The sequence below is a fragment of the Balaenoptera borealis genome, assembly GCF_965194805.1.
Source record: "Balaenoptera borealis genome assembly, chromosome: 2".
NCBI lineage: Eukaryota > Metazoa > Chordata > Mammalia > Artiodactyla > Balaenopteridae > Balaenoptera > Balaenoptera borealis.
The window spans coordinates 83,404,259-83,430,414 of record NC_138867.1 but is presented as its reverse complement, the minus strand read 5'-3'; the positions used below and the strand labels follow the sequence as shown (position 1 = coordinate 83,430,414).

Here is a 26,156-nt window from a genome sequence, read left to right as displayed (position 1 = left end):
ATCACTCTTATTCCAAAATTTAAATGTAATTTATTCTCAAGTAGTGCATACTCCTTTTCCAAACCTGTATATTCCCCGGATTCATCTCTTGCTTTCTGCACTCTATGTGTGTTTCATGCATTATAGAAGTTTATAAATGAAATTCAAGTCAGCATACAAAACAATATTACGTGAATGTTCTAACACAAAGAAAAGCAGATGGTCAAGAATACTGTACACATGCTTTGTAAGCCAACTCCCACAGATTGCTTATCTTCAGATTTTTCTTCCCAAGTAGAATCAATCATCAGACAAGTGATTTAAGATGCTTTATTATGGAAATATTCCTCTTGAACAACAACAACAACAAAAAGCCATTTCAATTACATTTTCATTTTAAAGAGAGTTATGTTTCACCCTCTTGATAAGTTTATTGTTATGAAGTCTGAGCTAATTATCTCCATCAACTTATATTCTTCTTCAAAGAGTCTGGAAAGAAAGTTTTGTGACTCTCATTCCTGAATTTCTATTATATCAGTATGGCTAAAAGAAAACAAATCGTATGAAATAAATGTTTGTCTTAGGCAGTGCCTCTAAATTTATGTGAATTTCATGATTGCTATATTCAGTCGAATTGTATAGTTCATATTCTAGATGGAAACCTAATGCTCATTGCTCCCTGCCTCTTAAAATTTATCAGGTTTAAAAGAAGTAACTATTGGGTTTTTTGTTTGTGTGTTCGTTTGTTTTATTTTGTTTTGCTAGATGATTTTTAAGCCCTAGTTGCATAACACAGGCAATAATTCAACAAGTTCTTTAAACAAAGAAAGAACTAAACTAAACTGAACTCAGATTCACTAGTTGAGTGTGACATAAGTGTGTGCATAGGTAATGTGACTGATCTTACCTAATGAAATTGCATCAACATAATATATTAAGATTTATTTGTATGTAACTTAATAGTTCACAGTGAAGTCTTATTTGTATCATATTCAATTCCTACAGTATTCCCAGAAGATAAGATGTTTTAGCCCAAATTTAGAACAGGAAACAGAAACAGAAATGACAAGGAGCAACCAAGTCTCACAAAGGGAATTCTAATTTGAGCAGAGCTCACTCTGATAGCTGACTCCATTCTGAGTCCTAGGATTTTCCATTGTACCAAAGCTGCTCAGTTGTACAACATAATAAGGCCAGTTTCATACTTGCTTCTGCATTTTTTTTCCATTTCTTGTTTTGATAAATGCTATAATATTGAAGAAATGGTTCATACAACTGATGTATATAATAGATGACATAGATAGATAGATAAATAGATGATAGATAGCCTAATTTTAAATTACTTGTTGTTTAGGTCCTGTAGCGTTATAATTCTCTATTCTTTAATTTTTGAGAGTTGTGAATAATTTATAAAATTAAAGGAAAATAACATGTTTGACTTAGGAGTTTATTTCCGTACCAATGTTAGGTATAAATGTTTGGTATTACATTTTCTTTAATATAACAGCTTTACTGCTATGTAATTCACATACCATATAGTGCACTCTCTAAAGTATACAATTAAATCAGTACGTTGACAGAGCTGGGCAACTATTATCACAATCAACATTGGGACATTTTCTTCACCCGAAAAGAAACCCCAGCATTAGCAGCCAATCCTTATTCCCCCCCAAACCTTCAACTCCAATTCTTGGCAACCACTCATCTACTTCCTGTCCCTATGGATTAGTCTGTTCCAGATATTTCCTATAAATGGAATCATGTAATGTTTGCTCTTATGTAACTGGCTCCTTTCACTTACCATAATGTATTCAAGTTCATCCTTGTAGCATGTATTAGTATTTCATTTTAATTATCATGTAATATTCCATTGTATAGATATATCCACATTTTACTTATCCATTAATCAGTTGATGAAAATGTGGGTTGTTTTCACTTTTTGTCTATAATGAATAATGCTGCTATAAATATCTGTGTACAAGTTTTTGTATGATTGTATGTTTTCAGTTCTCTTGATAATTATGAAAGAGAAACAGAGCCAGGCACTGGCCAAAAGTGGTAATGACAGATTTTAATCGGAAACTATTGCAGCAAGGGAAAAGAGACTTCAGTGTAGAACTGAGTTCAATTCTGAATACAGCAAAAAACAAGTAGAGATCTACAGCCAACGAGCAGAGTAAGGGATGGAAAATTCTAAGAGAAGACGTGGGGTGGGGGAGGTGATTCTTACTGAACAGGCTTAACAAGATTCTGCTAAATATAGGCCAAGAACTTGGACATCAAAGTTGGGGTATGAGAAATTTGATCAGATATCAATGGTGGTCAAATATGAAGGGTAGAGGGATTCTCATTAAACTAACTTGGCAGGATTTTTGCTAAAACTGGACTCAGAAAGGATGGACACAGAAGGCCAAAAAGTAGAGGCCTAGTTGAGAGAAGGGCTCTGAGGAATCTAACTGAAGTTTGGTTGAGGAGAGAATCATTTACCTAGGAGTGCAGTTGCTGGGTCATAGGATAACTCTATGTTTAACCTTTTGAGGAACTTGCAGACTGTTTTCCAAAGGGGCTACCCCATTTTACTCTCACACACAGGCACCAGCAATGTATGAGGGTTCCAGTTGTTCACATCTTCACCAACAATTATCATCATTTGTCTTTTTTATTATAACCATTCTAGTTGCTGCAAAAATTATCTCACATTTCCATAATGGATAGTGATGTTTACTGTCTTTTCAGGTGCAGTTGGCCATTTGTTTGTCTTCCTTGGAAAAATGTCTATCCCTTTGCCCATGTTTTACACTGAGTTTTTTGTCTTTTTACGATTGAGTTGTAGAAGTTATTTATGTATTTTAGATGCAAGTCTCTCATCAGATATATGACTTGCAAATATTTTCCTCCATTCTGTGGGGTTTTTTTTTTTTTAACTTTCATGGCTTCATTTGAAGCACAAAAATTTTTAATTTTGATTAAAAATTAAATTTTGAAGTCCAACTTATTTTTTCTTTTGTCGCTTGAGCTTCGCTTGAGCTTTTTGTATCATACCTAACAAGGCCCTGCCTGAGGTCATGGCATTTTACTCCTGTATTTCTTCTAAGAGTTTTAGAGATTTAGGTATATGATCCATTTTGAGTTGTTTTTTTCTGCTTTTGTGTGTGGTATGATGGAGGGGTCCAACTTCACTTTTTCAACATTGCATTTTAGCTGAATATTATGACAAACATCATAATAGGGGCAAGTCTTAGGCAAAATACAATTTTGTTACACAATAGCCTGATTTTGTAGTACTATTTTCACTTTCATACTTTTCCATTGCAAAAAATAGTATTTACATAATGTAATTGTCTTTACAGCTGGGTTTCTGATTGTTTTATTTCCTCAGAAGAACGTTATTTTTTAAAATATCTACTAATGGTCTTCCATTCAGCAACTATTTAATAGTTGTGATTTATAAATTGATTCTGCCTACAAACATGTTGAAGGGATCAGCATTAAGTGAGACTGAAAAAAAGAAAAGGGAGGAAAATTAGCATTGATTCCATTAGATTGGATTTTCATCAACTGCACATTGACGACTGGAGGGAAAAAAAGCCCAAATATTTATTAATATTTGACATAATGAAAAATATTATTTACCACCCATTGGCCTTCAAAGTTTTAAAGATAAAAATTTTAAATTATCCCCTAATTAACCTTGTGGAACAGAATTACAGCAATAATATTTCTAGTGACAGGTAGCTTTAATATATGATACAGATCCCAATGCCTGCATCCATGGCATTGTCTCGGCAATATTCCTTAATGGGGCTTTTCTCTCAGCTGGAAGCCCCTTTCTTGACTTATATGCTCATAGAAAGCCCTTTACTGAGTGATAAATTCATGGCAAGGACAAGACTGTTTTCTAAACAGGCAGTCTCTTCAGCATCACACACTTTATGACAAGAATAAAAAAAGAGAATAATCTATATTTGACTAACCTCCCCAAATGTTATTGTTTTGATAAGTGCTGAGAAAGCTTAAAATAACTACTTTGAACTTGTTTATGATTGTCTTGATTCTGTTTCTTCACTGGGCTTTGAGGAGAACTCTGATCTTTGGCTGATGTTTAGTTTGTACACTTTGCTAGCAAGCATTTTTCATTATTGAGTGGATTATAGATCACATTATTGGTGAATGGATTATAGATCACATTTGCTGGTCCTTACTCCTCTTGAAATAGATTTTAGCACAACTATCTGGAAGGTTAATGTAACCTGACTTATTGATATAAACTGGGCATATCCATTTGTAAATAGTCAGATGAAGCTAAAATAAGATCATCAGGCCATTAGAAGGGTCATTTACATTTTGTTATTATAGTAAAATTGACTTCTATTGAGAAACTGCCCTTATGTTGGCTGGGGAGTGTGGAAGTATAATCTCTAAGTGCCTCCTTAGAATAAATGTTTATGTAAAGGGAAAAATTACATAGATAAAATACTGCTAATATTTTCATCTGCCAATATCTAAGCCATTCTTGATAAGCATTAGGATTACCTACTCTACTTGCTCTTAATTCCTCTTTCTTTTCTTGTAAGACTCCATGTCTTATGATAAATGATTTCACTGCTTCCTTTTAATTTTAATAGGAAAAATGTAAGGTTCCCATAATTTTTTATTTTCAAAAAGTAACCCGATCTCAAAAAAAGGATCGTTCACAAAGCTCTTTAACATTAACCTCATTTAATTCCTTCATCATGCTTCAAAAGACCCATCCCCCTTCTATGTTGCCAATATTTGGACATCACCAGTTCCTCATTCTGGCAGTTTACATTATACATTTCAGTTGTCTTTCAGAATTCAATTGGGTTAAAAGAGAAACTCATTAAAGCCTGCGGCATTATGTCTACTTTATTTTTTTGCTATAGCCTTCATGTGCCAGTTCAAGTTTTTAAGCATTATCTTCAAGAAGTCCCCAAAGATATTTTATTAAATCCAGGTAGACAACACCTATATAATTATTTTATTAATTCTCTTTCACCAAAATCTAACCAGCATATGATATAGTTTCGGAGTGATCTATTTAAATTCCATTCAAGTTTCTGACATGGTAGATAAAGTCAAGAGGATTCCCTCTGTTTATTTCTGATTTAATTGTTCTCACTTCTCAGCAAGATTTCATTTTTCCTATTATATCATTATAATATTATATATTCTTTTCCATTAGCTTTGCCTTTGAAATTGTGATGGATAATTTTATAATTTTTAGATAATCAAATATCAGTTTGCTATGATTTTGAAAGTAAATAAAATCTTACCATCTCTAGTTACAACTATTACAGGAAACTAGACATGATGTTAAGTTTTTCAGCAGGGATGAGTTTTATCAAACAGCTCTATAACGTTGTTGAAGGGAAAGGCTGCATGTTCTATCAGATGACACATTATAAAAGTTAGGAGTAGTTAATAGCTACAAGCAAAACATAAAGATTGGACTGCTGCTACAATGGGATAAACACTCATGTTCCTCAATCAGAATTCAGGTTATCTGTGACCTTTTATAAATGAGAGTAGTAGAAACCATATTTAGAATCTCATTTTTTCGGTGAGTAAACTGAGGCCGAATAAGTTTAAGTGGTTTGCCCAAAACCACATAGTTCGCTAAAGGTAAAGCAAAGCCCCAAGACTCCAGTTTTTCCAGTGCTTTCCCACTGTTGACTATTGTCACTAAGAGATGGCCAAGCCATGAGTATGCTCCACCTTATTAACACTGAAAATCTCTAAGATGCCAGCAAGAATAAATTAAGTAAGCACTTATTAAGTACTTACTGTGTCTCCAGCACTGAGTCAAATATTATGAAATAAAAATAGAAAGAGAATACTCTTCTCTATTTTCATTCTATAATAATGTTAAACTTTTCTCTTAATGCAGTGAAGTTATGTTTACAAAGATGCAAGTTATACCCCATCTTCTCTCTTTGCAAATAGGGTATAAATAAACAACTACCTGGGAATCTTTCTAAGGCAAGGTCTTTAGTGTTGAATTTTATTGTGCAAACTGATTGCAACTATGGGTCAAGAGGAATATTTTCTGTCTCTTTTCTACAGCCAGTAGTGTACTGAAGCTGGCTTGTATTGGCTTGCAAGAGCTGATTTTGCTATCCCTCCCCAGCTCAGTGCTCACTGATGTCAGGTTAGTCACTTGAAATCAGCCCTGATGGGAATATTTACACCACAGAAATTGGCAAATGCTACAAAAATACTCTCTCTCCCCGAACCAGCGTCTGCTTTAAAACATTTACCAACATGCCAGTGTACAACACCAGCATTGGCTGAGCAAAATTGGACAAGTTATTTTACTTCTTGAGCTATTAACTGCACCTTCTGTGAAGTGGGGATGGTAATATATACTATAGCATATATCACAGGATTTTATGAGGATCATGTGACAGTACTTTGAAACTGTATGAAGTGGAATTACTAATATCACAACAATGAGAGTTATATGTTCACTAATAAAATATGAGACTTGGCAAAACCAATATAATGTAAGTAGATCTAGAGTTTCTTAACACTAAATCTACCCTCAACCTGACCATGTACCTGGTCACATAAAAAGAAGGATGAATTCAGAGTTAAGGTCAAAGGCTGATTCCTATAGTAGACATCAAGTAACATTAATAGGTACCAAATAGAATGTAGAGATTTTTAGGCCTAAAGTAGTATCTCTATTCCTTTTCCCATGCCGTGAGTCCTCTATGCCTCTGATAAATTAGACTTATGAAGGTGGATAAAACATTTTCTGTATGTAGACTACGAAGGGCTTCAGCAGAAAGAATTTTCTGTCTTCTTTTTGTCACCTACTTCATACAGAGCTCTGCATATAAAGGACACACAGAAAAAAATATTGATAGATTTGACCTTTTGAGGTTACAAATTCCTGCTTTCATTTTAATGACACTTCAAAATGCTTTAAGAAGCCTTATTCAAATCTGCATGGAAATCCCTACCCTTTGATTCAGTGTCACTGCCTTTGGCATTTGCAATGTGGTTAAGTAAGTTACATGTTGAAACTACAAAATCATCTTCTGACTTCAAACACTTTTGAGAGTGTTCATGGGAAAAGTGGGTCCTTTATACTGGTCAGCTCTTATTTACCTTTGAAAAAAACAAAGAAAACCGAGAAAGCTCTGTGCATAAAACACATCATTATTGACACTAGACTGTTAGTCACCAAACACCATACAGATGTTTATTTTTCCCCATGTGAACTCTGTGTTGCAAATAGTCCTGAGGACTTGCTCTTCCAAGCTGAATGCTCTGTAGAAGCTAAGGAATCCAACTCTTTTTTAGTTAAAACTGAAATCATCATAACCAGATAGATGTGGGCTTAAATCCTGGTCGCATCATCTACAAATTCCATGACCTTAATCTGTTTATTTAACCTCCCCAGGCCTTGGTGTCCTCATCTGTGAAATAACATCTATTCAGAGGTTTGTGGTGAGGATTAAATGGAAAAAACTACATACGTAGAGTTCTTAATACTACCATTTAATAAATTGCTTATGTTTTTACTCCTGGGTTTACTCCTAGCTTGCCAAATCACATTAAATATGCTAGTCTGTCCTTTTGTTTCCTCACACAAGAATTGGATGTAAGAGCTATCACTTTTTGCTTCTCTGGAATAACAGAAGAATAACTCATGGTGGACTAAATTATTCTCAGTGAATACAGTGCTGGAAGTTCTTTTTTTTTTTTTTTAAAAGAAATTATGGGGCTTCCCTGGTGGCGCAGTGGTTGAGAATCTGCCTGCCAATGCAGGAGATACGGGTTCGAGCCCTGGTCTGGGAAGATCCCACATGCCGTGGAGCGACTAGGCCCGTGAGCCACAATTGCTGAGCCTGCGCGTCTGGAGCCTGTGCTCCGCAACAAGAGAGGCTGCGACAGTGAGAGGCCCGCGCACCGCGATGAAGAGTGGACCCCACTTGCCACAACTAGAGGAAGCCCTCGCACAGAAACGAAGACCCAACACAACCATAAATTAATTAATTAATTAATTTTAAAAAAAAGAATAAAGAGACTTTATTAAAAAAAAAAATACTAGCTCCCTCCTTCTAAAAAAAAAAAAAAAATATATGAAGTGCTGCCTTCTTTAAAAAAAAAAAAAAAAGAAATTATCACCAACCCTAGTTTTATGACAAGATAAGCCATCTCATAATCTTAAAAGGTATCATGAATGTTACCACAACAGTTTTTTTTAAAAAGTAAGTTTTATGCACTTTTAAAAATGAATTCATGTTATGTAGTATACCGCAGACTGGGAATACAATGAAAGGACGATTTGAACAGTTGAAAATAAAACAGCAGAGATATTCCATTTCAATATGCCAGGGATGATTGCTTTTAAGTTTTATATTTTATACCCTGTACACACATTCTCTTCCTAACAGTGAACCAACATATTGACAAATGTGGAAGACAGAATCCCAGAATATAATACTCATATATAATATTCAGATATTATAAAAGAATTAGTTTTGGGGGGTGGAGTGTAGAATTGGGAAGATGCAAACATCTTCTGCAAAGATGTATTATAGAAAGCTAATTCTTTTATAATATCTCAAATTTCTGTAGCTATTTTACAAACAGAAGCCATGTTATTTACCTTTAACAGACTCTTCCTCTGGAGCCAAGCACAAAGCTCGGTTGTGGGAAGATAAATATGGGAGGAAAAATAGAGAAGACTCCTTCGGAAGTAAGAATGCACAGGCACGACATGCTGTGTGCTCCATCTCCCATCCCAGAGAAAAGAATTTCTGGACTCATGAATGGAAACTTTGCATATAGTATAAATACTAAATTAAAACTCTTGGCACAGTGGGATTTCATACTCTGTATTCAAATTCTTCTAGACATTTTCATGGTTGATTTTAAGAAGAATAATAATGTTTTAAGAGGAAAAAATATTATATTACTTCTAAACGTTTTGGCTCTTCTGTTTCAATATAAATACAAATTAATATTCCTTGTGTGCCAATGTGTTGAGTGTGAGCTGTCATCAGTGTATTAATTACTACTTTTGAATATAACATTTTTTGCTTTTATTTCTAAAACATGGGTTTCTTGAAATAATCATTTATTTTGGCTCATAAGGTGATTATTTAATTTATTATGAGATAAAATTGAACATATTGCAGGCTTTAAAATTAAAAAGCATCTATTAAGTATGTTAAGCAAAATTTTAGAAATGGAGACCTGTTTGAAATAAAAAGGTGTGTATTTGGGGTTTGTTAGGATTGTGGCCCAGGAGACATATATTCAAGAAGCACTTGAATTGTGTTCCACAGGACTATACAATAGGGGAGGCTTATAAAGGCAAAAAACGCAAGGTTGCAATTACTTACATGAGTTGTTTATCAGTAATTATAATTGGAGCTGGGAAGAAATAAGGCTGTTTGTTAAGTAAAGAGATTGGTTAGAATCCGAAATGGTTGCATAGTTACAGGGAGAGACCTTGAGACCGTAAGGCTGCAGCTGGCAGGTGTTGTTCTGAATACGGCTGGTGGTGTGCTTGGGCCTGGTACAGTTCAAAGACAGTTCAGGTTTTCAGTGGTGCAGAGATGTGTCTGAGACCATATCCTCAATGGCCTCCTAACTCCATTTTGTATGCCTGCCTGTGATTACCCATTATAATATCAATTTGTCACCAAGTACCTTTGCTTTGCAGTATATTAAAAACTAAAAGAAGGTAAAGGGAACAGAATGGGGAGGAGGAAACAGAGCAGTAGCAAGAGAGTTTCACACAGCTTCAGGGAGCGTGCAGTTTCGTGGAGAGAAGATTTGAAACAGCAATAGAATCTTATAGATGCAGGAAGCCCCAAAGCCATACAGTCAGATGGTTCTGTTTCTCACCTAAGGAAGCAGACCACTGAGGTGAAATGACATGACCACAATTGTCCAACCAATATGTAGTTATAGACGGTGCCAGGAGAAAAGTAGGATGTGTGAGTGGGATTGAAGAATGGGTTGTGTGGGGTATGTTGAAGTTCAACTACTGTTACTATGTGTCAAGCTTTATGCTATGTTCTTACATACTTACAGTCTCTTTTACTTTATCATAACAATCTTGTATGTTAAATATTATTAACCAAGTTCCAAGGAAGTGAAGTAGTTTTCCCAATGACTCATGAGCATTATATTACAGATTCACACCCACATCTTGTGACCATCTATATGGCCTTCTATAGCTCACCAATTTGGTGAGTAAAGGCATTCCAAGTTGAGTTTGTTTGAAATAAGAAATGGGACTGATGTGCTGGAGGAAGAGTAGATAAGACACCTTGTTGGGAAGCAGTGAGACAGACCTAGGGAGAGTATTGCATCTATAAGAAGTTAGAAATGTTCAAAAACTTATATAGCAAATCCAGGGTGAGTTTGCTTCATACAACAAGACAGACTATTAGAGTATTAAAGCAGAAAGGAAGGGAGGAAGAGAGGGAATTAATAATAACTGAAGTAAAACTGAGCCTAGCTGATGAAAAATATTCTATGTATGTCTATGAATGATTGTAATATATATTAAGATCCAAAACAGCTAGGAAAACAAAAGGATGCAGCACATTGTGGCAGTAATTATCTCTATGTGGTTGCATTTTAGGTAATGGTTTTCTTCCTCATTCATTTCCTTTGCTTCAAATCTTCTACAGGGAGCCTGCATGGATTTTATAATTTTAAAACATCGATTTCTATAAAAGGAAATACATACAATGGAAACTATATTATTTGCTAAATTGAAAACATTGCTAAATTTTAAACTGTAACAGATATGAACTTGAAATAAAAATTAGAACAGCTTGTACTGAATTAGAGTATGAATAGTTCATTATTTTATCAATGCATTGTTTTCCATCTTTTTTTCCTAATCAGGGTTAAAAATTTAATAGTCTATTTTTGATGAACTCTTCACAAGAAATTTATAGTATTTAAATGTCAGCTTGTATATAAGTGGACACTCTCAGATACTTTAAAATTGTACTGTGTTCCTAGGGAAATACTGTATCTTGATAGTTTAGGTTGCCCTAAACAATTTCAAGCATGACATTAAAGTTATATAAGCACATAGTAAAGTCTTGCTGATGGCATTTGGATTAGCTCCTTATGGGTTTTTTTTTGGTTTTGTTTTGGATTTTTTTTTGGTTTTTTTTTTAACATCTTTATTGGAGTATAATTTCTTTATAGTGGTGTGTTAGTTTCTGCTTTATAACAAAGTGAATTAGTTATACATATACATATGTTCCCATATGTCTTCCCTCTTGCATCTCCCTCCCTCACACCCTCCCTATCACACCCCTCTAGGTGGTAACAAAGCACTGAGCTGATCTCCCTGTGCTATGCGGCTGCTTCCCACTAGCTATCTATTTTACGTTTGGTAGTGTATATATGTCCATGCCACTCTCTCACTTTGTCACAGCTTACCCTTCCCCCTCCCCATATCCTCAAGCCCATTCTCTAGTAAGTCTGTGTCTTTATTCCCATCTTACCCCTACATTCTTCATGAACTTATTTTTTTCTTAGATTCCATATATATGTGTTAGCATACGGTATTTGTTTTTCTCTTTCTGACTTACTTCACTCTGTGTGACAGACTCTAGGTCCATCCACCTCACTACAAATAACTCAATTTCGTTTCTTTTTATGGCTGAGTAATATTCCATTGTATATATGTGCCACATCTTCTTTATCCATTCATCTGTTGATGGACACTTAGGTTGCTTCCATATCCTGGCTATTGTAAATACAGCTGCAATGAACATTTTGGTACATGACTCTTTTTGAATTATGGTTTTCTCAGGGTATATGCCCAGTAGTGGGATGGCTGGGTCGTATGGTAGTTCTATTTTTAGTTTTTTAAGGAACCTCCATACTGTTCTCCATAGTGGCTATATCAATTTACATTCCCACCAACAGTGCAAGAGAGTTTCATTTTCTCCACACCCTCTCCAGCATTTATTGTTTGTAGATTTTTTGATGATGGCCATTCTGACCGGTGTGAGATGATATCTCATTGTAGTTTTGATTTGCATTTCTCCAGTGATTAATGATGTTCAGCATCCTTTCATGTGTTTGTTGGCAATCTGTATATCTTCTTTGGAGAAATGTCTATTTAGCTCTTCTGCCCATTTTTGGATTGGGTTTTTTATTTTTTTGATATCGAGCTGCATGAGCTGCTTGTAAATTTTGGAGATTAATCCGTTGTCAGTTGCTTCATTTGCAAAGATTCTCTCCCATTCTGAAGGTTGTCTTTTCGTCTTGTTTATGATTTCCTTTGCTGTGCAAAAACTTTTAAGTTTCATTAGGTCCCATTTGTTTATTTTTGGTTTTATTTCCATTGCTCTAGGAGGTGGGTCAAAAAGGATCTTGCTGTTATTTATGTCATAGAGTGTTCTGCCTATGTTTTCCTCTAAGAGTTTGATAGTGTCTGGCCTTACATTTAGGTCTTTAATCCATTTTGAGTTTATTTTTGTGTATGGTGTTAGGGAGTGTTCTAATTTCATGCTTTTACATGTACCTGTCCAGTTTTCCCAGCACCACTTATTGAAGAGGCTGTCTTTTCTCCACTGTATATTCTTGCCTCCTTTATCAACGATAAGGTGACCATATGTGAGTGGGTTTATCTCTGGGCTTTCTATCCTGTTCCATTGATCTATGTTTGTTTTTGTGCCAGTACCATACTGTCTTGATTACTGTAGCTTTGTAGTATAGTCTGAAGTCAGGGAGCCTGATTCCTCCAGCTCCATTTTTCTTTCTCAAGATTGCTTTGGCTATTCAGGGTCTTTTGTGTTTCCATACAAATTGTGAAATTTTTTGTTCTACTTCTGTGAAAAATGCCAGTGGTAGTTTGATAGGGATTGCATTGAATCTGTAGATTGCTTTGGGTAGTATTGTCATTTTCACAATGTTGACTCTTCCAATCCAAGAACATGGCATATCTCTCCATCTATTTGTATCATCTTTAATTTCTTTCATCAGTGTCTTATAATTTTCTGCATACAGGTCTTTTGTCTCCTTAGGTAGGTTTATTCCTAGATATTTTATTCTTTTCGTTGCAATGGTAAATGGGAGTGTTTTCTTAATTTCACTTTCAGATTTTTCATCATTAGTGTATAGGAATGCTAGAGATTTCTGTGCATTAATTTTGTATCCTGCTACTTTACCAAATTCATTGATTAGCTCTAGTAGTTTTCTGGTAGCATCTTTAGGATTCTCTATGTATAGTATCATGTCATCTTCAAACAGTGACAGCTTTACTTCTTCTTTTCCAATTTGAATTCCTTTTATTTCTTTTTCTTCTCTGATTACTGTGGATAAAACTTTCAAAACTATGTTGAATAATAGTGGTGAGAGTGGGCAACATTGTCTTGTTCCTGATCTTAGTGGAAATGGTTTCAGTTTTTCACTATTGAGGACGATGTTGGCTGTGGATTTGTCATATATGGCCTTTATTATGTTGAGGAAAGTTCCTTCTATGCCTACTTTCTGGAGGGTTTTTATCACAAATGGGTGTTGAATTTTGTCGAAAGCTTTTCTGCATCTATTGAGATGATCATATGGTTTTTCTCCTTCAATTTGTTAATATGGTGTATCACATTGATTGATTTGCGTATATAGAAGAATCCTTGCATTCCTGGGATAAACCCCACTTGATCGTGGTGTATGATCCTTTTAATGTGTTGTTGGATTCTGTTTGCTAGTATTTTGTTCAGGGTTTTTGCATCCATGTTCATCAGCGATATTGGCCTGTAGTTTTCTTTCTTTGTGACATCTTTGTCTGGTTTTGGTATCAGGGTGATCGTGGCCTCGTAGAATGAGTTTGGCAGTGTTCCTCCCTCTGCTATATTTTGGAAGAGTTTGAGAATGATAGGTGTTAGCTCTTCTCTGAATGTTTGATAGAATTCGCCTGTGAATCCATCTGGTCCTGGGCTTTTGTTTGTTGGAAGATTTTTAATCACAGTTTCAATTTCAGTGCTTGTGATTGGATTGCTCATATTTTCTATTTCTTCCTGGTTCAGTCTTGGAAGGTTGCGCATTTCTAAGTATTTGTCCATTTCTTCCAGGTTGTACATTTTATTGGCATAGAGTTGCCTGTAGTAATCTCTCATGATCCTTTGTATTTCTGCAGTGTCAGTTGTTACTTCTCCTTTTTCATTTCTAATTATATTGATGTGAGTCTTCTCCCTTTTTTTCTTGATGAGTCTGGCTAATGGTTTATCAATTTTGTTTATCTTCTCAAAGAACAAGCTTTTACTTTTATTGATCTTTGCTATCGTTCCCTTCATTTCTTTTTCATTTATTTCTGATCTGATCTTTATGATTTCTTTCCTTCTGCTGACTTTGGGGTTTTTTTGTTCTTCTTTCTCTAATTGCTTTAGGTATAAGGTTAGGTTGTTGATTTGAGATGTTTCTTGTTTCTTAAGGTAGGATTGTATTACTATAGACTTCCCTCTTAGAACTGCTTTTGCTGCATCCCAAAGGTTTTGGGTCATCATGTTTTCATTGTCATTTGTTTCTAGGTATTTTTTGATTTTCTCTTTGATTTCTTTAGTGATCTCTTGGTTATTAAGTAGTGTATTGTTTAGCCTCCATGTGTTTGTATTTTTTACAGATTTTTCCCTGTAATTGATATCTAGTCTCATAGCATTGTGTTCAGAAAAGATACTTGCTACGATTTCAATTTTCTTAAATTTACCAAGGCTTGATTTGTGCCCCAAGATATGATCTATCCTGGAGAATGTTCCATGAGCACTTGAGAAGAATGTGTATTCTGTTGTTTTTGGATGGAATGTCCTATAAATATCAATTAAGTCCATCTTGTCTAATGTATCATTTAAAGCTTGTGTTTCCTTATTTATTTTCATTTTGGATGATCTGTCCATTGGTGCAAGTGGGGTGTTAAAGTCCCCTACTATGATTGTGTTACTGTCGATTTCCCCTTTTATGGCTGTTAGTATTTGCCTTATGTATTGAGGTGCTCCTATATTGGGTGCATAAATATTTACAATTGTTTTATCTTCTTCTCGGATTGATCCCTTGATCATTATGTAGTGTCCTTCTTTTCTCTGTAATCGTCTTTATTTTAAAGTCTATTTTGTCTGATACAAGAATTGCTACTCCAGCTTTCTTTTGATTTCCATTTGCATGGAATATCTTTTTCCATTCCCTCACTTTCAGTCTGTATGTGTCCCTAGGTCTGAAGTGGGTTTCTTGTAGACAGCATATATACGGGTCTTGTTTTTGTATCCATTCGGCCAGTCTACATCTTTTGGTTGGAGCATTTAATCCATTTACATTTAAGGTAATTATCGATATGTATGTTCCTATGCCCATTTTCTTAATTGTTTTGGGTTTGTTATTGTAGGTTTTTTCCTCCTCTTGTGTTTCCTGCCTAGAGAAGTTCCTTTAGCATTTGTTGTAAAGCTGGTTTGGTGGTGCTGAATTTTCTTAGCTTTTGCTTGTCTGTAAAGGTTTTAATTTCTCCATCACATCTGAATGAGATCCTTGCTGGGTAGAGTAATCTTGGTTGTAGGTTTTTCCCTTTCATCACTTTAAATATGTCCTGCCACTCCCTTCTGGCTTGCAGAGTTTCTGCTGAAAGATCAGCTGTTAACCTTATGGGGATTCCCTTGTGTGTTACTTGTTGTTTTTCCCTTGCTGCTTTTTTTTTTTTAATTGAATGCAAACTAAGACCACTTGACTGTTATTGAAATGAATAGCCCAGTTTGCTTTTTTTTTTTTTTATTGAATGCAAACTAAGACCACTTAACTGTTACTGAAATGAATAGCCCAGTTTGCTTTTTTTTTTTTTTTTAAGAAATTCACGTTCTTTTATTTATTTATTTATTTATTTATGACTGTGTTGAGTCTTCGTTTCTGTGCGAGGGCTTTCTCTAGTTGCGGCAAGTGGGGACCACTCTTCATTGTGGTGCGCGGCCTCTCTTGTTGCGGAGCACAGGCTCCAGACGCGCAGGCTCAGCAATTGTGGCTCACGGGCCCAGTTGCTCCGCGGCATGTGGGATCTTCCCAGACCAGGTCTCGAACCCGTGTCCCCTGCATTGGCAGGCAGATTCCCAACCACTGCGCCACCAGGGAAGCCCTCCCTTGCTGCTTTTAATATTTTTTCTTTGCATTTAATTTTTGATAGTTTGATTAGTATGTGTCTTGGCGTGTTTCTCCTTGGATTTATCGTGTATGTTACTCTCTGTGCTTCCTGGACTTGATTAACTATTTCCTTTCCCATATTAGGGAAATTTTCAACTATAAGCACTTCACATATTTTCTCAGTCCCTTTTTCTCTTCTTCTTCTGGGACCCCTATAATTCGAATGTTGGTGCATTTAATATTGTCCCAGTGGTCTCTGAGACTGTCCTCAATTCTTTTCATTCTTTTTTCTTTATTCTGCTCTGCAGTGATTATTTCCACTATTTTATCTTCCAGGTCACTTATCCTTTCTTCTGCCTCAGTTATTCTGCTATTGATTCCTTCCAGAGAATTTTTAATTTCATTTATTGTGTTTTTCATCACTGTTTGTTTGCTCTTTAGTTCCTCTAGGTCTTGTTAAAGGTTTCTTGTATTTTCTCTATTCTATTTCCAAGATTTTGGATCATCTTTACTATAATTATTTTGAATTCTTTTTCAGGTAGGCTGCCTACTTCCTGTTCATTTGTTAGGTCTGGTGGGGTTTTGCCTTGCTCCTTCATCTGCTGTGTGTTTTTCTGTCTTCTCATTTTACTTAACTTACTGTGTTTGGGGTCTCCTTTTCGCAGGCTGCAGATTCGTAGTTCCCATTGTTTTTGGTGTCTGTCCCCTGTGGATAAGGTTGGTTCAGTGGGTTGTGTAGGCTTCCTGGTGGAGGGGACTAGTGCCTGTGTTCCGGTGGATGAGGCTGGATCTTGTCTTTCTGGTGGGCAGGTCCATGTCTGGTGGTGTGTTTTGGGGTGTCTGTGGCCTTATTATGATTTTAGGCAGCCTCTCTGCTAATGGATGGGGTTGTGTTCCTGTCTTGCTAGTTGTTTGGCATAGGGTGTCCAGCACTATAGCTTGCTGGTCGTTGAGTGAAGCTGGGTCTTGGCCTTGAGATGGAGATCTCTGGGAGATTTTTCACCATTTGATATTACATGGAGCTGGAAGGTCTCTTGTGGACCAGTGTCCTGAACTTAGCTCTCCCACCTCAGAGGCACAGCCCTGATGCCTGGCTGGAGCACCAAGAGCCTTTCATCCACACGGCTCAGATTAAAAGGGAGAAAAAATACAAAGAAAGAAAGAAAGAAGGTAAAATAAAATAAAGTAAAATAAAATAAAATAAAGTCATTAAAATAAAAAATAATTATTAAGAAAAAAATTTTTTAAGTTAAAAAAACCCCCAAAAAACGGACAGACAGAACCCTAGGACAAATGGTAAAAGTAAAGCTATAAAGACAAAATCACACACAGAAGCATACACATACTCACAAAAAGAGAAAAAGGGGAAAATATATATATTTCTTTGCTCCCAAAGTCTACCTCCTCAATTTGGGATGATTTGTTGTCTATTCAGGTATTCCACAGATGCAGGTACATCAAGTTGTTTGTGGAGCTTTAATCCGCTGCTTCTGAGGCTGCTGGGAGAAATTTCCCTTTCTCTTCTTTGTTCGCACAGCTCCTGGGGTTCAGCTTTGGATTTGGACCCGCCTCTGCGTGTTGGTCACCTGAGGGCGTCTGTTCCCCGCCCAGACAGGACGGGGTTAAAGGAGCAGCTGCTTCGGGGGCTCTGGTTCACTCAGGCGGGGGGAGGGAGGGGTATGGATGCGGGGCGAGCCTGCGGCGGCAGAGGCCAGCATGACGTTGCACCAGCCTGAGGCACACCGTACGTTTTCCCGGGGAAGTTGTGCATGGATCACGGGACCCTGGCAGTGGTGGGCTGCACAGGCTCCCGGGAGGGGCAGTGTGGATAGTGACCTGTGCTTGCACACAGGCTTTTTGGTGGCGGCAGCAGCAGCCTGAGCGTCTCATGCCTGTCTCTGGGGCCCGCACTGATAGCCGCGGCTCGCGCCCATCTCTAGGGCTCCTTTAAGTGGCGCTCTTAATCCCCTCTCCTCGTGCACCAGGAAAGAAAGAGGCAAGAAAAAGTCTCTTGCCTCTTTGGCAATTCCAGACTTTTTCCCGGACTCCCTCCCGGCTAGCTGTGGTACACTAGCCCCTTCAAGCTGTGTTCACGCTGCCAACCCCAGTCCTCTCCCTGTGATCCGACCGAAGCCCGAGCCTCAGCTCCCAGCCCCCACCCGCCACGGCGGGTGAGCAGACAAGCCTCTCGGGCTGGTGAGTGCTGCTCGGCGCCGAGCCTCTGTGCGGGAATCTCTCCGCTTTGCCCTCTGCACCCCTGTGGCTGTGCTCTCCTCCGTGGCTCCGAAGCTTCCCCCCTCCGCCACCCACAGTCTCCCCCCGCGAAGGGGCTTCCTAGTGTGTGGAAACCTTTCCTCCTTCACAGCTCCCTCCCACTGGTGCATGTCCTGTCCCTATTCTTTTGTCTCTGTTTTTTCTTTTTTCTTTTGCCCTACCCAGGTACGTGGGGAGTTTCTTGCCTTTTGGGAAGTCTGAGGTCTTCTGCCAGCGTTCAGTAGGTGTTCTGTAGGAGTTGCTCCACATGTAGATGTATTTCTGATGTATTTGTGGAGAGGAAGGTGATCTCCACGTCTTACTCTTCCACCATCTTGAAGCTCCTCTCTCCCTATGTTTTTTTAATTTCACAGAATGTTACTACTTATGACGGTAGTTCTTGACCTGCTTTAAGGTTTTATTTCAATTTTTCTGTTAAATATTGATGCCATTTATTAAGGCCTATTTTCCTCTGATTTCTTTTTAGAAATCAATAAGAGCCATTTATTTTGCACTGTTTCTCCAAAAACATCCTGACAAATGGGTAGTTCATTTTTCTTTAAAATTTTTCAAACTGTTATAAGCCAGACATCACAAAGCTTATTTATAATGTGATCTTGTAATTACATATAATGTGACCTTGGAGTACCATACAAATGATATAGCATTACGTTATATTCTCCTAGCTATTTTTTCCCCACTTTAGAAATAAGATAATTCAGCATGACCTTCATACTACCAAACTATTTCCAATAATTGACATTCCCTGATGGAAATAATCATTTTTTTGACTGAGTATGAATTTGCTTCACTCACTTTAAAAGTATATAAATAAATGCACTTTTTTAAACTAACCAACTGCCTCAGCTGGCATTTGTAACCACACACAAATCATGCTCACAAAACTTTCCTATAATAACCATTTCATGTTAAGAACACCTGCTTTCTCAGAGCTGAGAGAGCTTCAGGCTGTATCAAAGTTTCTTCAAAGCCTTCAGACTGTGGTTTTACTATTCTTGCATGAAATCTATGTCTGTGATTTCTTCAAGATGTTAACAATATACGTGCTATGGCTTTTGCTCATACCTTTGGGTTATGAGAAAATTCTTAGATGTTCTTCTCTAACAATTCCTTATGAATCCTCCTTACTGAGAATACGCTTTCTCAAAACACTTGTGATAACAAAAGGCTCATAATGCATTTCACATTGCTCACAACATTCAGCACATGGCCTTCACCCAACAAGAAAAATTAAAAATGTGAAAGGTCAAACCTGGTTCAAAGGAAGGGTGAAAAAGAAGGGAAAAAAAACCAGGGATAATAATGGTTAAGTATATTTTCCCTTTTTTGGATGTTTGTAGTGAGGTTTGAATATTTCTTTAACCAATATTCCTTTAACCAAATGAAATAAAACAAAATTAGGTTTTTTTCATATTCAGTAGTCTACATGTATTTGATCCATCCTGGAAAGCTTCATAAATTAATTTTTTTAAAGAAAAAGAAAATAATATTATGTAAAATCTGAGACACGTATTTAAGCACAGCAACGACCAGAATTGAACAATCTTCCCCTCATATTTGGATGACCAGGTATATATTTCCCTGAATAGGAGATAATAAAAACAAAAATAAAAAACCCAAACAATTTATTAACTTTATTTATAACTGTACAACTTTGAATGTCAGAGAAAATCCACGTTCTTCCTTAACTTTTAGCTGATTCCACATAAGATAATGAATGTGCCAAGAAGTATTGGCGACCTCCTTCCCTGCCAGAGGAAATGATTAACTTATGAGTGTGCATGTTTTTCAGGTGAAGAAAGTTTGGCAACAGTGGTGGATCAAACATTTTGGAGTATTTTATTGCCTTTTTTAATGAATAGTATAAAATACTTATCAGCATTGAAATATGTTTGCCTATCTAACAAAATTTTAAATGGCATAAGTGGTGAACTATTTACAAATATTTGTTATTTGTGTTATGTTGTTCTGTGGGTTGAGGCAATATTCTTCATTAGCTTTAGTAAAATGTGACAGAAATTGGGGTTGAATAAATCAGTTAGTATAATACAGGCAAAGCATTTATTTGTTTGGATCTTTAATTGAAATATTAAAGATTTTGAAAACCTATAGGCATAGTTTCAAATCCTCTCTTTCTAGGAAAATTACTTAATCACTGCCCAATTACTGTGCCTTTTGCAGTCATATTTAACCCTTTCTGAGAAGATTCTACTCTGTAGGTTATATAAATGTTTTGTTCTAGTTCTTTTTGAATACAAGATTCCACAGTAATATTTACTCACATTCCGGGTCCCTTGGCTATTCATATGACCACAAAATAAGCAAGAAAATAAAGGATAAGAAAGATAAAATAAATGTATTCAACTTTCTAAATTCTTAAGAAATATATTATTTCTTCAGCAATCTTTTGAATGTCATTCATACAGTTACTTTTCAAATTTCATTTACTTTAATTATACATAGTGTACTTGCTATAGGGTATGTTGAACGTTTCTCTAAATTCTTCTCTTGTGTGTATGTTTTTTTCCCCAGTTACTGGCTGACAAACAAAGTTCCCATCAAAAGACCCAGCACAGGTCTGCTCATGTATACCCTAGCCACAAGATTCTGTGATGAAATTCACCTGTATGGATTCTGGCCATTCCCTAAGGATTTGAATGGAAAAGCTGTCAAATATCATTACTATGATGACTTAAAATACAGGTACTTTTCCAATGCAAGCCCTCATAGAATGCCATTAGAATTCAAAACATTAAATGTGCTACATAATAGAGGAGCTCTGAAACTGACAACAGGAAAGTGCATAAAGCAATAAAGCACATCTGAAACATACAAAGAGACTGAATATGCACTTCTTTTCTGAAGATGCTTCCTAAGATTTGAAAACAGGATCCAAAACAAGACTGGGTTTCAGCATCCACCACTTATCTGAAAGGTGATAAAGGACGTTCATGAGAAATGCACTACCAACTGATGAAATACCTGCAAAGTGCTCTGAAAATTAAGTATTTTGACTTCAAGGGTCCTAGTAAGTGCCACTTCCACTAAGAACACAGTTTGAATGTATAATCAGTAGTGTTTACAAGATCCAACAATGCACTCGTCATTAGTTAATGAATCAAAAATGTTCATCACTGTTGGGCTGCCACTGCAACGCCAAGCACATGAGAAGAGGAACCCAGGAACACAACTCAGCCCTTGGGGAAACTGAACCGTCCTGTCAGCAGAAATCAAGATGGAAACAGTTTGAGCAGTGAAATCCATAAGATTAAACAACTCAAGTAAATGCCTTCAGTCAGGATTCTGAGTCTGATCATGAACTTTATGTTTTTGTTTCTGTTCTTGTTTGCCTTCTGGAATCTCTTTTGGTTTGGGTATTGGGGTGCTTCGAAAATCCTTCTGAGATAAAAATGAAAGAGATAAATAACCTTCAAGTGATCATTTTTAAAGTTCTTATATTTTTAAAGTGTTATCACACAATGACTTTGTAAAAAAAGTTTTATTTTGCACAACTCTAAACCTCCAGATTTTTTCCCAACGGTGTAGAAGGTACCAGATAAACTGTATCACTCAGTAATTTTGAGCCATTCTAAAGGAAAGATAAACTCTGTCATTTGAGATGGTAAAATTAGCAGGAAAAAAAATGTTCTTTTGGTACCAAAGATTATACTGATGTGTCTACACAACAAACCATTTTCCTTTCATGAAAATAACATATTAATATGTTATTATGCTACTAAAGTGAAAGTTGTCTCTAGGTATTTTAAATTTTCCAAATTCAAACTTTATTTTTATTTGAAGGAAGGTTCCACAGCTTTTACACTTCATAATGATTTTGTGGAAGCATTTTGCCCATTAGAATAAATGTTTGATAGGACTAAAATGTGACTTTTCTTTGATATCCCCCTTGTTATTCAAATGGAAAGATTGGCATGCTCTCTAGATTATTGTTAAATTTTCTTAGTGCCGAAATAATATGATTAATGGAGTATTGTTTTCGTCACGGAGATGATTAATTTTAAGAGGTTTAACAATGAAACTGTACATCAGTATTTTGCACTTCAGATTAATTAAATTGACCAATATTTTTTCTATAGTTAAATTTATTCACATTATCACATTAATGTGTTTTCAGAGAAACACATGAAATTATTTATAAAGAGATTTTTAAACATTTTAACACATAACAGAATTGACCAATAGGCCAATTTCTGGTAATTACTATGCTGGTAGGTAATTATGATGGTAAATTGTTTCTTTAAAAAGCAGAAATACTGCGTTCCCATTTCTCCTCTTGACCTGAAACAACATAGATTACTTCTTGTTTCTTAGGGAAGGCAGTCTGAGAAAAGAAGAAATAGCATGAGGAATATGTATGTTTTGTTTCTTAGGGAAGACGGTCTGAAAAAGAATTAATAGCATAAAGAATATATATATATATATATATATGTTATCAAGAAAAAGAATATTCACAGTACTACAGTTCTCAATATATTAATAATATGTGGTATTCTTTTTAAAAATATGATAGAACCTTGAGATACAGAAGATTATATTTCCTGAGAATTTATGTGTCTCTAAGAAAACAAGATGGAATCCATAAAATAGAATCCATAAAGACACATAGCTAAAAATGGATAGAATATGATGTACTTTTATCATTGAACCTCTTACCTCTTGGAAGTTTTTAAAGTACTAGATACATATTTTGAATGTAAAGTTGAAAAGTGATTTACCCAATGAATCAAAAGTAGGTAATTACTTAATTTGGACTATTTGCAGACAAGTTGTTTGAGTAGCCTTTAATTTGAATTCAATAAAAATTTTGAAGTCACAAGTAAATTCTTGCAGATAAAATACATGTCAGAACTCATTAAAAGTATGTCTTAAAAAGCAGCAGCAAGGTACCTTGCCATTTTTACTGCATTTTCAACAAATGTGTTTAAACAATTTTAAGGCCACAGCAAAAGCATCCCAGACATTCACTGTTCTGTGCATTGTTTATCTCATAGATGCATTGAGTAGTGCCTTTTTAGCTTCACATTGCTTTGTTACCCTATGCTTTGTGTTCTCTAAATACATTGCCCAGTTCTGAAAATGCTCAGCATATAAAAAGGGCTTCAGTATCGACTGAGACTACTTTTGTTCATCTCAGGGAACTTTCAATACTCAAGAATGAATTCAATTAAAGGCATTTAGTGTTCAAAGAAGACAAACTGTACAAGACCAATTCATTCCCTGTTGTATACCTTTCCATCTCCCCTTCCCCTTCGCGATCCACTGTGGCCTTCTTATGGGGATAGGGCAAGGAAATCACTGAAGGCTAAGAGCAAGAATAAGAAAAAGAATTGAGATTTAACCGATCAGGGGGCAAAAGGGATAATGATGAAATCAAATTATAAATACATACTTGAAATATCTGGGGTTTTTTTTCCTTTTGAGACTATCATACGTTCACTTCTTTAATATTTTATTTCCTTTTCACGATTTACACCTGTACCTGGCAATGCTCAGGCAGCTGATTGTGAAATATTCCTGTCCTTTAGAGAACATGGTTGTTACTGTGCTGTTGACATGAAGAGGCCATGGAAACATTTTCATCATTATTACCCAGCCTGTTCTATACTTAACATTAAGTTGCTGGAATAAAAATAATAAATCAGTAACAGACTTTTCTGGGCAAATCTAATGATTCAGCCCACAAGACTGATGAAATGACTGTGGAAGTTTTTCTGTCTGAAAGAAGGTGCTGGGCATTCAAATGTCTTTATGTATTGTATATCATATGAAATATATATCAGTTGCTAATGGGAATTTCTACATATATGCTTACAGAAACAATTTATTTAAATAATGCTATAGGTAGTGTACATACCAACTAGTTATTAAGCTACTACACAGGAAAAGGGTGAACAAAGTAATTTATTTCTAATTGAGCCAGTTAGTCATAATGCACACAGTGTGGTATTTGGTCCATAAAAGAATTGTTTTCATGTGGTTATTGTTGGAGTATCTATAATTGTGGAAGGGGTATAGGAAGAGTTATGTATAGTTAGTTGTTACCTCTGCAAGTTTGAGAGTTTCCCCATCAGACATCAATATACCAACGTTTGACAGATTGAGCGAGAGACGGTTATTGTTCCTATTTGATGGAAGAAAATCCAAATAAAGCCCACCTAGAAATAGATATTTTATTATATATGTGTTATAGATATATCTACATAGTACAAATAGACATGTGTGATGCATATATACAATGTTATATATGTGTGTCTGTGTGTATACACACTTAGTCTGTAATATACACACGCTAGGTTTGTGTTATGCTAATGTCTTCGGGGCCTGCACTGTGAAGCACTCTGGAGATAAGACCACTTTAGAATAAAGAAGTTCTTTTGAAACTTCAGTTGCTAACCTGCTTTAAAGGGATCTATTTATAACTGAATTCTACACTGTTCATACCTAGAGTTACAATAAGTGTATCCAAATCTTAAAAAAAAAAAAAAAATTAAAAATTAAAAAAGAAGTCTTCAAGCTGGCAATGTATTCGAATTGCAGTTTTCAGATTGTGGTTCCAGACTCTGTGTCTCCCCATTTAAGTAGCACTTTTTAGTAAATACTGTTTCTTTGTGTAGGCAAAAGCACAAGTGTTTCAAATGTATATAGCAGGGGAAAAAAAAAAGAGTTTACAGAGATAGTATTGCTGCACAGGATAATTGCTACTGAGTATTTCTTACATCATTTGTGGAATTGAAAGATGAGGGTTATTCTGTCAAGTTCATTCTGTTCAACACTGTTTCCCTTTTGTTTATGTATAGCAATTGGGTGTTACTGTTTTATCATTTGTGAAACTGTAAAATAAATTAAACCCCCATTTGTTTTTCAATTCTTCTCTTATCTCTTATATCTAACACCTCTGTTCCACTTTACATGTCAACATAAGGTAGTGTAAAGCTTTAACAAGCTTTAGCTAGCGCTTCTGTTTCCCTCCCCCTCAGCCCCACCCACTGGCAATTTGGCAAGTCATTTATTTAAAGCGCATACCTGGCAATATGAACAATATCAAAAGCCCATGCACATCAGGAGATCCTTGACAGTTTTCTGTGTAGTGCCTTCTGTTTGTGGCTGAGGGAATGGAGTGTTACACAAGTTACAGTCATTTATGTCCAATTTGTATTCCCACTGACTTGTCAGTGGGTCACTCCAGCTTCGTGGCTGAAGAAGCCAGTGGCTCCTTGCACGCTGCACGTTCTTATGGCTGCCCTGTGACTTGTGATGTTGACCGCTGTTACACTCACTTGCTGCTCTTTGCAGTTCACCTTCCAGCGGATGATTCTGAAAACCGCATATTTAAATCTTCCGTGGGGACTTCCCTGGTGGCGCAGTGGTTAAGAATCTGCCTGCCAGTGCAGGGTACACGGGTTCGAGCCCTGGTCCGGAAAGATCCCACATGCCGTGGAGCAGCTGAGCCTGCACGCCACAACTACTGAGCCTGTGCTCTAGAGCCCGTGCTCCGCAACAAGAGAAGCCACGGCAATGAGAAGCCCATGCACTTCAACGAAGAGTAGCCCCCGCTCGCCGCAACTAGAGAAAGCCCACGCACAGCAACAAAGACCCAATGCAGCCGAAAATAAATAAATTCATTAATTAAAAAAAAAATCTTCCGTGGCTTTCTAGAACTGACTAGTCTATGTTTTCAGACTGCACTATTTTCTCCAGAAATTAACTTTGTTTTCATGAGGTCACTTTTAACCTTTTGTAATTTTGAAACA

At 36.2% G+C, this 26,156-nt stretch overlaps 1 protein-coding gene across 2 annotated transcripts in view; it reads left to right on the top strand.

Annotated features, from left to right (window-relative positions):
* ST8SIA4 (ST8 alpha-N-acetyl-neuraminide alpha-2,8-sialyltransferase 4) overlaps positions 1-25,270 on the top strand; it is a 103,592-nt gene extending 78,322 nt beyond the window's left edge. For both annotated transcript variants that reach the window (XM_082378359.1, XM_082378358.1), the window contains one exon: positions 20,917-25,270. In XM_082378359.1, coding sequence (XP_082234485.1) covers positions 20,917-21,199 — 283 coding nt within the window. In that variant the 3' untranslated portion in view covers positions 21,200-25,270. The remainder of the gene's footprint in view (positions 1-20,916) is intronic.
* Positions 25,271-26,156: the final 886 nt, after the last annotated feature.